The following is a 15,119-nucleotide window of genomic DNA, read 5'->3' as shown; positions in this document are numbered from 1 at the left end:
AAGAATTGGTCCGACCACAGGGACTTTCTAGTGGCAGTTAAGGTCCCCATTAATGCATCAGATATAAGGTTAGCCTGACGGGTGGGTAAAGATAACATTTGACGGTAGTTTATCATATTAGTAATGATCCACCGCGCCGTCTGTCTTGTGCTGCTGTGCGCGCGCAAGCGGCGACCCCGCGAACCTCCCCGACCGACACCACTCCAGCCCCGCCTGTGGCGCGCTATGTACGCTCTATACCCGCCGAACTGCTCCCTATGAACACGCAATGACGTATCATCGGAATTTATTGTTGTGAAACTTGTAGCTGTTTCCGTAATTTTACCAGATTGTTCATTGGAGACTCACTCGATTGTTAAGAAGTTTCAGACGTTCCACTGGCTAACGGTGAAGACTTTTAAAGTACTTTTAAGGTGGCATTTCCTATACAGTATCCTAATTATTGTGAAAAATAGAACCTGAAAATCCCTGTGCGATGCTTTAGATGTGAGTTGTTATTTGAGCTGAACATGGATCACCTCGGCAGCATGATCAGGATCTCCGGCTTACTTCTTGTTGTTATTTTCACGTTATTTGCGTTATTTGGTAAGTCGAAACACTGATATTTCGCACTGTAGCTATTTGCTTTTAGCATTAATTATTTGGCTCTAAATAAACTTTTGTAAATTATTAAAACTATTTTTCAAGTACCTAATTAAAGTTTTCTTGGGCAAAACAGTTTAGTTGCAAAATCTCAAAAATACAAAAAATGACACGTTTGACAATTTTTTCTTTATACAAAGACAACTTTATAATCGTAGCAAAGATCACTACTATTAAAATTTATATTAAATATTATCATAACTAGTTTCGTGACAAAATAACATAATATTTAGACTTTTGGGGGTTTTAAATAGTTAACTAATAAAGAGACCGGTTTCCTCTACATCCTGGCCTAAGGGACCGTAACTACCTTGTAATGGTAATAACCGGTTATGGAAAAAGTAGAGAGTACAAAAATACTCAAACTAGGATTTCTCTGCTATAGAAGTTCTTGACTCGTTCTGATAGTCAAAACCTTTAATCCAAAAGAGAATGTTAATTTCATAACGCAATATTTATTACTGATCCAAAATCTTTCCAGGGCGTATCAAAGCATAACAATGGAAATTGACAATCCTCAGGATTATTCCATAATTTCGTTACCGCGGAGCCAAAATACCGAACCAATATATGATAGAAAGTGTCCGGGTTTGGTCTAGAGGACTATCTCTAAATCTCAGATATACTGGAACAGCCTAAGTTTCTGCATAAGCTATGAACATGGGATATTTATAATGATGTATGAGGTGTTCTGTTTCTCACAGGCAATAAGTGAAAACTTGTATAAATTATTAAAATTCTCATTTCTCAATGAGGAATGTTAAGAAAACTTAATCAGTCAAAGGTTACACCGTATATTACACAGAAATGTGTTAAGATAAAGTTGTAAATAAAAAAATCTGGTTTTGTTAGCACAGCTTAATGTAATAAAAATTCAACAAACACTAGTATTTTACTACCACTGATAAATAGATACAAGTTTCCTAATATATATTTTTTTATTGCTAGGCCTTTCTATATCAATGAATTAATGATTCACTTTCTTTGAGAAGCGCCCGATGATGAAATCATTGATTCCAAAAGGCCTATAAATAAAAACATAAATATCGGAAAATTTGTATTTATTTACTAGTGATAGTAAAATAAATTTTTTCCAATTCTCCAAGATTCTTCAAACCTTAGTATTAATATATTTACTGGTGAAATGGCAATACAAAAATAAATCAGTAGACTTGAAAATGAATACTTACTCGTAATGTGTTTCACGGAAAAAACATAACTATATTGAAATAATACTAATCGTCTAGAAATACTAATTAAACACAATGTAATTTAAACTTCAAGTAAAAAAATGCTGATTGAGTTCCATTGATGAGTAATTCCTTATAGTTCCGATGTCAAGAAGTATAAAAAGATTTAAATATTAAAAATTAAGTGCTTCGAAAGAATACAGAATTTATTCTTGCATCTTTTTCTATGCGGTATAAAACGCATAAAACTAATGAAAGATGCGGTATAAAACTAATGAAAGATGCACTCAAGAAATTAACTATAAAGTGTAGTCATGGCACAGTGGTTTGAATAATTATTCACTAGTTAAAACTTACCCTTGTAATAAAAAAGCTGATGAAATAAGTGAACATTATTCTTTCACTTTTGGTCCTAAATACAACAATATCTACTCTCTTCATCTGAGAAATATATACCGAAACCAAACAATTCAGTTGAATAGCAATTTGTTTACAAAACCAATTAAAATAGCAATGTATAAAATTAACAATATTTAAAAAAACCAGATTCGAAATGTGAGGCACATTGAATTTAATGTCCTATTAGGCAAATATACAAAACTGTGTATATTTATGTAATAGCATTCTTCTCACAGACAATTTTCACTACTAAATGATTTGGAGACCAGGTTGTGTATAGTGATGGTGTTATGTCGTCGCCCATCACTATACCATCAGTCATGAATATCATGGGTTATTAAAGTCTACCATCTTTGTTAGACTCTTTTTGTATATCTAAACATATTTAGATTAGATAACAAAAAGTTTAAATTTAAAGTTTTAAATTAAACAAAAAAAAATGTAAACAGTTTTTAAATTTTAAAGAAATTCATATTTAAACCGCGAAATATTGTTACATTTTAACATAATTTTGAATGCGTTTAAAGTGGTGTTCAACTATTATTTTCTTAACCAATTTCGAAAAGAATTCTCTCTAAACTAATTTTTTCAGAACATTTAATAACGAATTGGTTGTAAGTTAAACAGCTCCTAATATACTGAGTCTCTATAATTTATAAACAATGTTATTCAGTTTTGACGTGTTAATTTATATAAATTGCTTTTAAATTAAATGAAAGATTCTGTCATATTACTAAATACACTTATGCATTATATTATTCATCAGCGCTGAAGGATTTGAATCTCAGGTAGATCTACACCAGTAAAATTCTTTAATTAAAAAGCTATTATTTAGACTGAAGTACTGGAAACTTGAAATTTTCTATGTAGTTCCTGTGTAGCTTAACTATTAGGCAGCGTATTTCTTTTCTCTTTTCTTCCGGATACAGGAACTTCAGTTTTCGAATGAATATTGCCTTAGGAATCTAGGTAACGTAAACCAAGAAAAAAGAACTGAAAAGAACTGACAGTTGTTGCAGAATTTTTAGTTCATCCTCAAATGGAGCACTAATAAAAGTTTATAATGAGTATAAACCCAAAAATAATGTATCATCAATATATCAAACGAAAAAAAAAATTATGCGATTATATGTGAATAATTTCTTCATTTAACTTGGTTCCTTAATTTGAATGTAAACATTAAGTAAAGATGAAATTTAATAATGATTAGAAGTGCTTAAATTAGATTTTTTCCCCATATTGAATAAAATTTAAAATGCTATCTAGTTCACAGAACTTTGACATGGAAAACGAATTTGTTTTCTATTTTACGTAATAAACCATTAAAACAAGAGAAATCATTAGTTAAAGTCAGTATTAATTAAAGTGCCTACATCCTTGAAACCTAAAGTAAGAACAAATATACTTTAATAGTTTTTTCTATAAAAGAGAAAGTTGATTTAGTACGTTATGCGAATGTTTAATAATACAATTTGGATACTGTTGAATTTGGAAAATTGAGTTCCATTTAACAATAAAATATTAATTGACGTTTAGTGTTAGTCTTCAGATAATTTTAATCTCCATGAAAGTCGTATATTATTTTCAGGCGAGATACTTAGAGATACGTATATACCAGTTAGATGTATAAAGATTCCAGTGTACTTCTTGAAGTCCAAGTAAGTGTAAAAGAGTAAAAACTGTAAAATATCCAGTGGAAACGTACATTCCTATATGTAATGCTACGAGTTACCAATCACTGATATGCTAAGTAATACAGACCTTCAGTTACTTTCTATATTAAAAATTTGGCGTTCAGATCAGCTTTGTTCAGATATTTTAAAAACAAAACCGTTCCTTGATTTCTTATTATAAGTGCCTTTAGCAGGGTTAAGGTATCAAAATAGCTTTCAGAAGTAAACTATGAAGACATTCAGTGTTAACAGACAAAGTATATGATACATAACATGCATAGTGTACTCATAGTGTTTATGTACCGTTCATGATAGAATAGTGATACAAATTATCCTTTCCATAACAATTTTGTTTGGACGAATTCAATATTAAAATTTTGAATCTGCCTTTGTTTGGAATCTGTGAAACATTTCGAAAGCATTTAAAACTACATGAAATGTCTACGTCTACAATCAGTACGCAATAATCGGATTGAATGTAAGATTAGATTTAACATCGTACTGTAAACATACGTTTCCTGTTTTGTTAATAAATATACCCGGTTATAATCATTAGTAGCCTATAGTTTTGTATTGATTTAAAAACTTAAAATTCATGAAAAGTTAATAAGAGAAAGATTATTCAGGTTGTTATTGTAAAGGTTAAAGCTGCTGGTAGAATCTGAAACTAAGGCGAAATATTGAAAAGCCTTCACAAAAAAAAATATTATACTGTACATTAAAGACCGAATTTGAGTCTGTAAATAGATTTTTAATTTATATTAATTGACGTTCCTTAAATTTTCCTGCAATATTAAGTAGACGCGATGGACATTTTATAAGTTTGTAGCTTGTAAAATGTGTAAGGACAAGGTATCTACGTGCTCTTATTAATAAAGAGTTCAATTCTACCATAAAAATATATAAATAAAAATACACCCAAATCCCTATTTCTTAAAAAATATAATACCTGCATAGCTTAACACGGTTTTTAAACGATGTAGTAAACACTATAGAAAATAATTGCAGATAGTCTGAAATATTTATATTGTAAAAATAAAATTATAATAAATTAGTATACTAAATTGAATAGTTAAGTTTTTGAGTTTAGAAACTGAATTCCAGTCATATTGGAATGGTGTTTTTAGTTTAAAGTACTTAAATTCATACTTATTAAAAGAGTTAGTTTACATTTTTCAATTTCCATACGGTATCTGTTACATTTCAGAAGAATTAAAAGCGAATTATTTGTGAATCTTGAAAGTCTTCCGTTGTTATTATTGTAATTACATACATTCAGAAAAATGTAAAACAATACAAATGCATTCGAATTAATTCGTAAAAGAAGTCTGCATTAGAACTTTACTGAACAAATGAGGTTCTTTCATTATATAGCGGCCTTCAGTCGACGTTCATGTGGTTCAACATAAAGCAAGGATATTTCTGAATACACAAATATTCACCTCAGGATTATCCTTTGGGGCTTATCTTTTCATCCTGAGAGAAATGCAGCTTTTAAACCTTCAGTGGATTTTATCTCGGCCTTTATTTCATTGCGTATTCTGCAGTAGTCACTTACAAGTTGCCTATTTGAAAATTCCTCTCTAAAGACTCTTCTGAGCGGAATTGTCCGTTACTACAGGGATTGCTCTGGTATAAATTTGAGTTCATTGAGTATAGTCTGATTGAAAAAAGTATTTGAATAACTGTAATAAGTAATTTTACATTATTTCAATAGTATTAAGATTGAGACAGTAAAAGTATAATATAATATTATTTACTACTTCTAATTGTATAATGTACTGTCAATTATATTATATACTATAAATAGCAGAGTAAAAACTGTTTATGAAACATTATTAATTTTAATTAACCTTCTGTGTCGATGAGGTTTTTCGAATGAACCAATTAACTATAAGTAACATAGTATGTTACTTATAGAAGATTGTTAATAACAATTAGATCTTTTATAATAATGCTTAAACTGTTAACTAACATTCATACATAAAAGGAATTTACCATGTAGAGCCAAAGCTCTACCTCAATACTAAACTGATTAGTGTAATAAATCACTAAGAATTAGAATTAGTGAAAGTGTAAGAATTAGAGTGTTGCACATCAATTAATTCTAAAATTAAGGTTTTTAAATAAAATTGTATTTCAATTTCAAAATGTAAAAATATTATACACACAATTTGTAATAATAATTTTTTTGTTATATTATTATTGGTTTGCGTTATGTTTTTTATTAATTCGTGGTGTTCTTCAGTGGCTATACTTTCGAATGAATGTCCATTTGCCAAAATAATTGCTCGTGGAATCTAATTGACTATAGTGGTTTTAAAAATAAATCCTGATGCCTAGCCAGTACTATGAAGGTAATTTTTGTAACTATGTTATGAGAATATTTGAGATTTCAAGCGGATGTTTGCTCTGACGCTTCCATGCGTTTTCTTTCCATGATGTTTAAGAACAGAACCTTACAAAAACAACTTAAATTTCTGGTTGTTTGTGCATGGCTAGACGTGGTATTCTTGCACCATCAAATGTGAGGAGGTATTTTAAATTCTACTCTATAATATTGACAAAGTGGTTCAAAATCCAAGTTACATTTTAAGATTCTTAGAATTTTTGTAATAATGAAGATTTATTTCAGTTGCCTTTAAAATTACAATACTACTCGTGGCCTCCTCACTCATTGTATACATGTTTATTATCATGTAAAGAATAACATTGTTTTCCAAATAAACACACCAACAAAAATATAAAATAGTACTTGAGTTATACCATTTGAATAAATTAACTGATAATACTCACTTTCTGCTCTGATAACATTTATCAACACAATCACAATTTAAAAACTGATCTATCGTTTTACTTATCTCACTTCTTGGGTCATAAATTGACTAATAATAAATACATTTTTATCGTGTATTTTAGTTGCCTAAATATGCTATTTTACTTCAAAATGATATATTTTATCTGATTTTAAAGGAAATCTAGTTCAATATAACGTTTATTATATTGTTCCTATAGTACAGTCGTTGTCAAAAGAAAACTTATGGGATTATGAAATTTATGTAATAATTGTATTTGTTAAATTAGAAAATGAAATAGAAAATTAGGAATATAGGAAGTGAAATATGGTGCTACTTGTAGAGAAATCAGTAGTTCCAAAAATTTCATGAGAAAATGTTGCTTTCACTATCGGTTTTCACTATCCTCGGTTTCCGGCTGGTTTGCAGCTTGTGTTATTTTATTGTTATTATGTTATGCATCTTTGCATCTTGTGTAGGTATTCGTCAACCAATAAACATATAATATTAGTGTTTGTTGACATGTGTACGCAATTTGAAATAAGAAAGGGAAAGATAATTAATGATTTTACCGTGAAATTTGATTTCCTTGGACTTGCTTCATAAAACTATATTGAAATGGGTTCAAAATCTTAGTAGGCATCTGTAAATATAAATTAACCGTTACATGGTGATATGCGATATACAGGTGGAGCAGTCAAGATTATTAATATTGATAAGAAATTTTACAGTCGACGTTTATTTCATTATATCTAATTCTTGTGGCGATCGGTTATTTATGGATTTAATTATTACATCTTATTTATTATAATACATGTGGCACCAAAGATTCTGTAATTAACTATTATATCGTGGTACTGCAATATTATTACAGTGTTTAATACATAAAAATACTCGTATATCCCAAAAGTTATATTCATAAAACTTATGTCCATTGAATTTCAAACGTCGCTAAACTACAGTCTACAATATACAGTACATTACAACTTACTGACTTTTCCGTAATAAACTAAATACCTCGAATACATGAATGAAACTTTCATTCTCCGTATATTTGTTTTTCTCTTTACCACGGCACAGTTGTTCATGTTGGTCCAAGTTGAATCGTTCCATAATTTCAGTCTTTCTAGCTTCAACAGAATTTTGGAAAATTGAACAAATGTAATGGAAACACATATAAAATGCAACTGCTTGGTTGTAACTACTGATTATTTCTTAAGGTCTTAATTTAAGTTATTCTAGAGAACGCCAGTTTTCTTCGTGTACTAACCCTGAGCCGAAAGAACCCGAAAGAAAAGTATTACATTTCTAAATTTTTCGATTCACATACAAGAATCTTCAGTTGCCAAACCAATAGCTGTGTACTAAAATATATTTCTAAAACATGAGTTAAACATACTTGATCATTAAGTAAGTAAGGCAAAAAAATTCAAGATTTGTGGTTACGCTTAGCTTCAAAATATATAAACGGCACTTTAATATTATTGATTTAATATTGGTTGTTTTCACTTTGATTGTGAATATTTCGGAGTGAAACACCTAGCATAGTATTAATATAAATATCTGTTATTAAACTGTACTATCAGTTTCATGCAGCTTCTTACCTTATTTCTTTCCACAAACAGAGACATCATGATCATATTCTTCTTGATAACATTATAAACACTCCCAAGACAAGTGATAGTAACATTAAAGACATTCCAATCTCCTGATATATTTCAGATATAAGTTTGATAAACAGTGTTTTGGGACCCAGAGCGTGAAGCAGTTTTTATAAGTATCTGTCAAATAAATCGAAATTGTCCTCATTATGTCAGGATGTATCATGAAATACACATCGTATTTCGTGATATTTGATTGAATAGAAGCAAAATTTTGGGAGTTTCTAAAATCGTAATTCTTAATATACTTATGATTTAAAACGTGATACCTCTCAATTGACAAAATCTGTCTTGCGCCTGGATTGTGCAATTATAAAAGTGATCGTGCACGCTTGTACGTTGACGGATTTCATTGAGAAAGTACCATTGAAATTTTTATAAAATTAAAAAATAGTTGGTAACTTGTAAATGATATATAACTATAATGGTTTTTGTTATTTGACTTTAAAAATGTTCAACAGGTACTATTTTATTAATATTAAAGCACATCACACCAATTTCGTTTCAGTTTCTTAGTAATTATTAATGCCTATGTACCACGTTTGGTATATGTAGCTTTATCATTTTTAGATACATTGATTTTTTTAATTAAAAATACAAAATAGTGGTTATTGGCTAAAATAAATATTCCTCAAACTATGTTTATAGGACATTTTTCGTTTAAAATGTTAAATAATATCAGCCAACGAAGTTTTGTGACGCCCTTTTGTGAACACCTTGTATACATGTGTCTAAATATAAGATAATTATTTGCGGGACTTTCGTTCTCTAGCTAATTCAATAATGTGTAAACGCATCCATAAAGAAATTTGTTTCAGCCGTATGGTGTTGCAAATATGAACCAAATAGCTTACAGTTATAGTTACCACAGCAGCGGTCATTATAACACTTTTATTGATTTACCTAATATATTACCTAATATTTTATTTTTTAATAAATTAATTTACTAAATTAAATACTGAAATAATTTTATATATTAGTATTAATTGTAAAAATTAATATTATTAATAAATGTTAAGAAATTCCATCGTAATATAAATTTCATCTCTTAACATTTCATTAACGGGTAAATAATGAGCAAGGAATGAATTATTGACTTGAAGTTCTGAGAATGACGCATTTTACTACTATACGTATTAAACTTGATTGTTATGACAGATAATTATATTAACAAACTATGTAAGCATCTATGTGATGTAGTATTAAGAGTAAAATTGTACATTTTTCAATATCAAATATATCCAGTACCTATAGGACATTATAAAACTATTACAATATATCAATAAAATGTACCCGCATAAAACGTATACTAAAAGATATGAGAATTTACAGATGTAGTATGATTCTTAGAGTTAATATTGAATTAAATTTTGCTACATTTGTTAAAGTTGAAAATAAATTTACATAGATATACAATACTGTAAAACAGTATATTTATTAAACAGCTGATGATTTAAAAATCCCTCATAGCTATCTCGTTTAAAACAACCTTTTTACTGTTAAGTAGGCCTACTAATTTAATGTACTCTAAAAATTAATGTGATAAGTGGGTTTTTATTATTTTATTTGGTAAATTGTTACGCAAAAGTTAATGATCAGTTTTGTAATTGGGAAATAATCAAGACAAGCCATCATACAGTTTACGTTTAGAATGGTTAAATGTATATGTGTCTCGATAGCAGTTTTTTTACTGTTAATTTACGAGTAAATTAATATTGCTTAAATTTACATGCAGTAATACGTGTTTAGACTGGATCTTTATTATGTCCCAATACGGGCATTGTAGTACTTAGAGAGACCCAGAAAAGTTTCGTGTTGGCTTCTAGGCATAATTCTAAAAAATTACCAAGAATAATTTTTATGCTGTTTAACTGGGTTAATGAAGGTTATAATGTTAAACAAAATAAAGTTCGGAATTTCTCTATCAAAAACTACTAAGCTAAGTGGTGAAGATAAATGAAAAATTTGTATATTCATGTAAATGTTTAGATCTGCATGAATTTTCATTTAACTAAAGAACGAAACATAGTTACTAAATTATAAATTTTTGGCAGGAAGATTGTAATTTGATAATACTTTTGTTGTGACATTATCAGGTGAATAATGTCACCGCAATTTCACTTGCGCCTCTGAAGAAGGAAATTGCTTTTACCCTTTTGTCCTATGACAATTGAAAAAACAATTACAAAGAGGTGAAATATAGTTATTTTTTAGTAATACTCTTATATTGTATTAACTCCTTTGTTAATTACTAGAACATTCCGGTCTCTTGCAACAAGTTAGATAACAAGTTGAGTTAGTAACTACCCTTATAGATGTTACCGTTATTCCGTACCTAATGAAGTTAGACAGTTTAGGGTATGGGATTGGGAATTTACCGTAATAAACATTACTGATCCTGGAGATGTTCAGGGACATCTAGCCGTCGTCGTTATAACACTGGAGTACACAAAGTTCTAAGTGGTGTTGTGGGTGAGGGGGGGGGGTAGCGTAAATTACAGTATATAGGACTATTTACCCACTATTATATATAGTAAATATTCTTAGTTATTACTGTCACAATAATGAAATATAATTAGCAAAATTAATCAAACGCAGACACAAGTTCTGGGATTAAAACTCGTTGTTCTTAAACAAAGTTACGTTTAAACATTTCTGGGGGTGAGAGATATTCTATACCTTATTTATACGCCCAAACGAAGATCTCCTCAATTTGGAACGAGGGAGATTCGAAATGGGTGAAAATGGATTTATTTTCATTTCAACATTTCACTATAGCGATAAAGTGCTAATTGTGTGATTTACGAATTTCCGTATAACAAATGCTTTATTTTTCGATAAGTATCAGTTTTTTAACACCAAAATGTCAGTGATGAAATATTTCTACTCTTATTAAATAATTTAAAATAAAATTTAGCTAAGAAATCATAATTTTTTCCAGAAATTTACATTCAGAGATAAAAAACATCGGTAATATTACGTTTCCAGATCTGCAATATGATCTGTTCCTTTCGTGAACAGCTAACCTTACATATATCTACAATCAAGATTAATAAAAACAATTCATACCGAAGACTCGCATTATTCAGGAATCGCACTTACTAACTTATTGTAAACTAAATATAAAACATGTACTAAAATTGCATTAATGTAAGAAAGTTTAAATTGGATTTTTTGATTTGCCACGTAGATTTGAGATTTCCTGCTTCATACTCGTATTAACTCCATATAACAAAAAATTACACAAAGTAATTCGTTACATTATTTATTTCGGGATTTTCACTGATCAATTTGACAGCTAGTGCAAGATTCCATTGACGCTAGGCTGGGAAACCAAATTCCTGGAAAAATTCTGGGAAACCAACAATTATATATTTAATATATAATAAATCCAAACTGAATGTGATTGAACATGAATGATAGTTCTGCAAAAACACGATAGCAATATAAATAGTTACAATGTTTTTTTGTATATTCATCTCAATGGCCACCATGACTATTTGATTCAAATCTCAAAAAGTCATGAAATTAAATGCAGGTGCCGTAATAAATGGTTCAGAATATTTATAAATAAACGGATTTTGCAATAATTATAAAATTAATTTGCGTATTAAGTTATTTCTTTAACTTATCGTGTTTATTGGGGACTTGTTACAAAATTGCCTAGCTTTTCTAGGAATTTATTTTCATTGACTAAAAGGAAGACCATTCTTTTGAAATTGGTAGTCCCTTAAAGAACTACGGACTTAAAGAAAATTTCAAGATATTATGTCAACTGAGAAACCAATTAGAATAATAACCTTAAGAATACACCAATTGATTTATTTTAGTAACTGAAACATCGAGAGAAAGGTATAGCTCTGAGAAATGTGCCTTTTGACAAATTAGAGCTAGTATTTGAAATGTTAATATTTTATAAAAAAATTGTATGAATTTCTAGTGTAGACAGTATTTCAATAATCGTTCCATAATTAATGGAAACTGTATGCAGCGGCAATAAAAATGGAAAATATGAGGCTTTAGTAAACAATTAGGGTTTAACGATGTTTTGACAATACGTTAGACAAATAAGTTGTTTATTGCTAAATACATGACAAGTAAGAGGTTAAATGATCTGTAGTCTGGTATTCTGGCTAATTGACCATCCCAAAATATGGCGAAAATAACGGATCCAGCGATTGGAATATTATATTTAATATATATCACATCCAAACTGAATGTGATTAAACATGAATGATATATGCATAACAGTTTGAAGATATACAGTATTGACAGTATACAGTATAGTAAAACAATGTATTACAAGCGTTTATGAGGGCCATTTTATTTTGTAATTGGGAAAATTATATATATCGTAAAAGAGAATATAGAATTTGTTTCGCATATATTTTGAAATACGATAGCAATATAAATGGTTACAATGGTTTCTTTTTGCATATTCATCTCAGTGCTCAGTGGTACGCTCGCTTCTGACCGACAGCAAAATGATCCAGAAGGTTTATTAAATCGAAAAGTCAACAGGGTAGACTTAATTTAGAGGTGAGAATGTCTATCCAATGGTTACAATCGACTAAATGGGTTTCTGTGCGCGGGATTATGATTAGGAATTCATCAAAATGTACATTATGGAGACTTTCTTCTTCCAAGTATGAATCTTCATCGTACCAGTTTTTGAAGATAAGCTCTTAAAGATATCTAAAGTGAGGCGGAATTAGATGTAAAATTGTGTCCTTCACTCACTATCCATTGTTGACGAAAGACGTGTGTTCAAAGATATGTCACTTTCAGGAATGTCCATACGTGCACTTCTGGTTACAAGTTTCGAGGTCTGAGGAGTCAGACCTGGGGATTTCGGTCAACTTGATGGATTTCTGGAGTACTTGGGGACATCTTATTCAGGTCGGGGGTCGATTATCCTTCCTGGATTTCACAAGTTTAAGGCTTTCGTTGAGTGTAGCAGGAAACCGATGGAAGTGAGTAATTTTCTTGAATGCCAATTCCCATTTTTATTTTGATCGAAAGGCTGTTTTGGAACATCTAAAATCCAGTTAAAGATATCTGTGAGAGGTTTTAAGCTTGCATGTTGCAACGATTTTGGGATAAAAGGGACATTTCAATGCCCAATAAGGGAATCTCATGATGTCATTTTCTTGAATGATGAGATCATGACTGTAGCTAAGTAACCGATAAGAGTTTGAAGAGTCCTACTACCACGTACACGTACAGTAGATATACAGTAATGAATAGTGTGTTATTGATGTGGATAGTATTTCCTTTAGGAGTTTAAAATACTTTCTTCCAATTAGTAGAGAAAGATTCAGGACATATATGTTATAATCAATTACTCTTAATATTTATATTAAGCCATTACAATTATTGTCTAACCAAGTTTCATTTTATTCGATATCATTCTCGTATGTTTTTCTTTAATTCTCATTTCATCTTAAAAGTCATATGTTGTAAATTCCTCGAGGTAGTTTATTATAAGAAAAAAAATAAAGGAATGAATGTTGAATTATTGGTAAAATAATTTTGATAATCCTTTTCTTTTTAGTATTTATTTTCTTTATAATAGTTTAATTATTTGTAGAGCATAAGCTTTTTGTAAACAAAAGAATTGTAAATATCTTTTTTTACAATAGTTTATCGATTCTAAGCAACTGAATTTCTTTTATACTTTATTTTAAAGTATGTCTCACAAAACAGACCAAGCAAAGAGTCAAAATAGGTTTTAAAACAAATTATAATTATGGTATAAATTATGAAATAAATTTTCTTCTACCTTAATTTATATACAAATTATAAATAACTTATATTAAATTTGATTTAATATTTTAGTTTTCAATAGTCGTCTGTGTGGAAAATAGAGAACAGCGCAGTGACCGTGTAATTGTTAGAGGCTAGAGTTAGCTGGTATAGCTTGTCCTGACACCATTTGTCTTTGATAACTTCCCGGAATTTAATTAAGATTCTTGTTTAAGTAGGTATATGGATGAAAATTTCTATTATTTCATTTTGGAATTGAAATGATCTCTAAATAAATATTTTAATGCAGTGAAATGGTGTGCATAAGAAAAACTTCAGTGATAAATGTTTTAAACATGTTAATAGTTAGTTCAAATGTTACACTTCTTAGTTAGATTTTGTTTCTCGACGTATTTAACAAAAACAAAACACCTTAAACGCCTTTATTATTTTGTATTATACTGTGTACATTTCGGTTATAATCAAACTGAATTAACAAGTGTTAAAACTACATTCACGGCCAAGTTTTGTATTTAGTTCATGTATATACTACATTGATATATACATAATTTATGTAGTTCTTGATATTTATTTTCCTGTTAACAACAATAAACAAATATATCGTGTATAATATACGATATATTATAATATATAAACGTAAAACTAACCTTGTAATTTACGTAACAAATTTACATAGTTGGACATATATTTGGACACTATTAATGCATATTTTAAAAAGGATTCAAATAATATTATATATTTTTTAACCATTAGTGGTATAATTTTAAGGTAAATAGGTAACAAGAATAGCCGGCTTAAACATTCTAGTACTCTGTCTTTTCAATGGCGAGGAAACTTGGGGACATCAATTCCATTAGCATTAAAATAAATACTATATTTAATAACTGTTACCGAAATTGGCCTTTTCCGTGAGGTGATAGTGTCTTACGGGTGAGGTGTGAGTCAAGCTCAGAAATTCGATCATGAACCTGAAAACACTTTAGATACTTTTAA

General features: G+C 29.4%; 1 protein-coding gene across 1 annotated transcript in view; it reads left to right on the top strand.

The window, feature by feature from the left end:
* Positions 1-213: 213 nt before the first annotated feature.
* The window catches only part of LOC124359336, a 115,607-nt gene continuing 100,701 nt past the window's right edge, over positions 214-15,119 (top strand). Inside the window, exon 1 of the mRNA XM_046812002.1 lies at positions 214-585. Coding sequence (XP_046667958.1) covers positions 510-585 — 76 coding nt within the window. The 5' untranslated portion in view covers positions 214-509. The remainder of the gene's footprint in view (positions 586-15,119) is intronic.

This window comes from Homalodisca vitripennis, chromosome 4 (assembly GCF_021130785.1).
Source record: "Homalodisca vitripennis isolate AUS2020 chromosome 4, UT_GWSS_2.1, whole genome shotgun sequence".
Taxonomy (NCBI): domain Eukaryota; kingdom Metazoa; phylum Arthropoda; class Insecta; order Hemiptera; family Cicadellidae; genus Homalodisca; species Homalodisca vitripennis.
The sequence above is the reverse complement of the archived record's forward strand: the minus strand, read 5'-3'. Positions and strand labels throughout refer to the sequence as shown.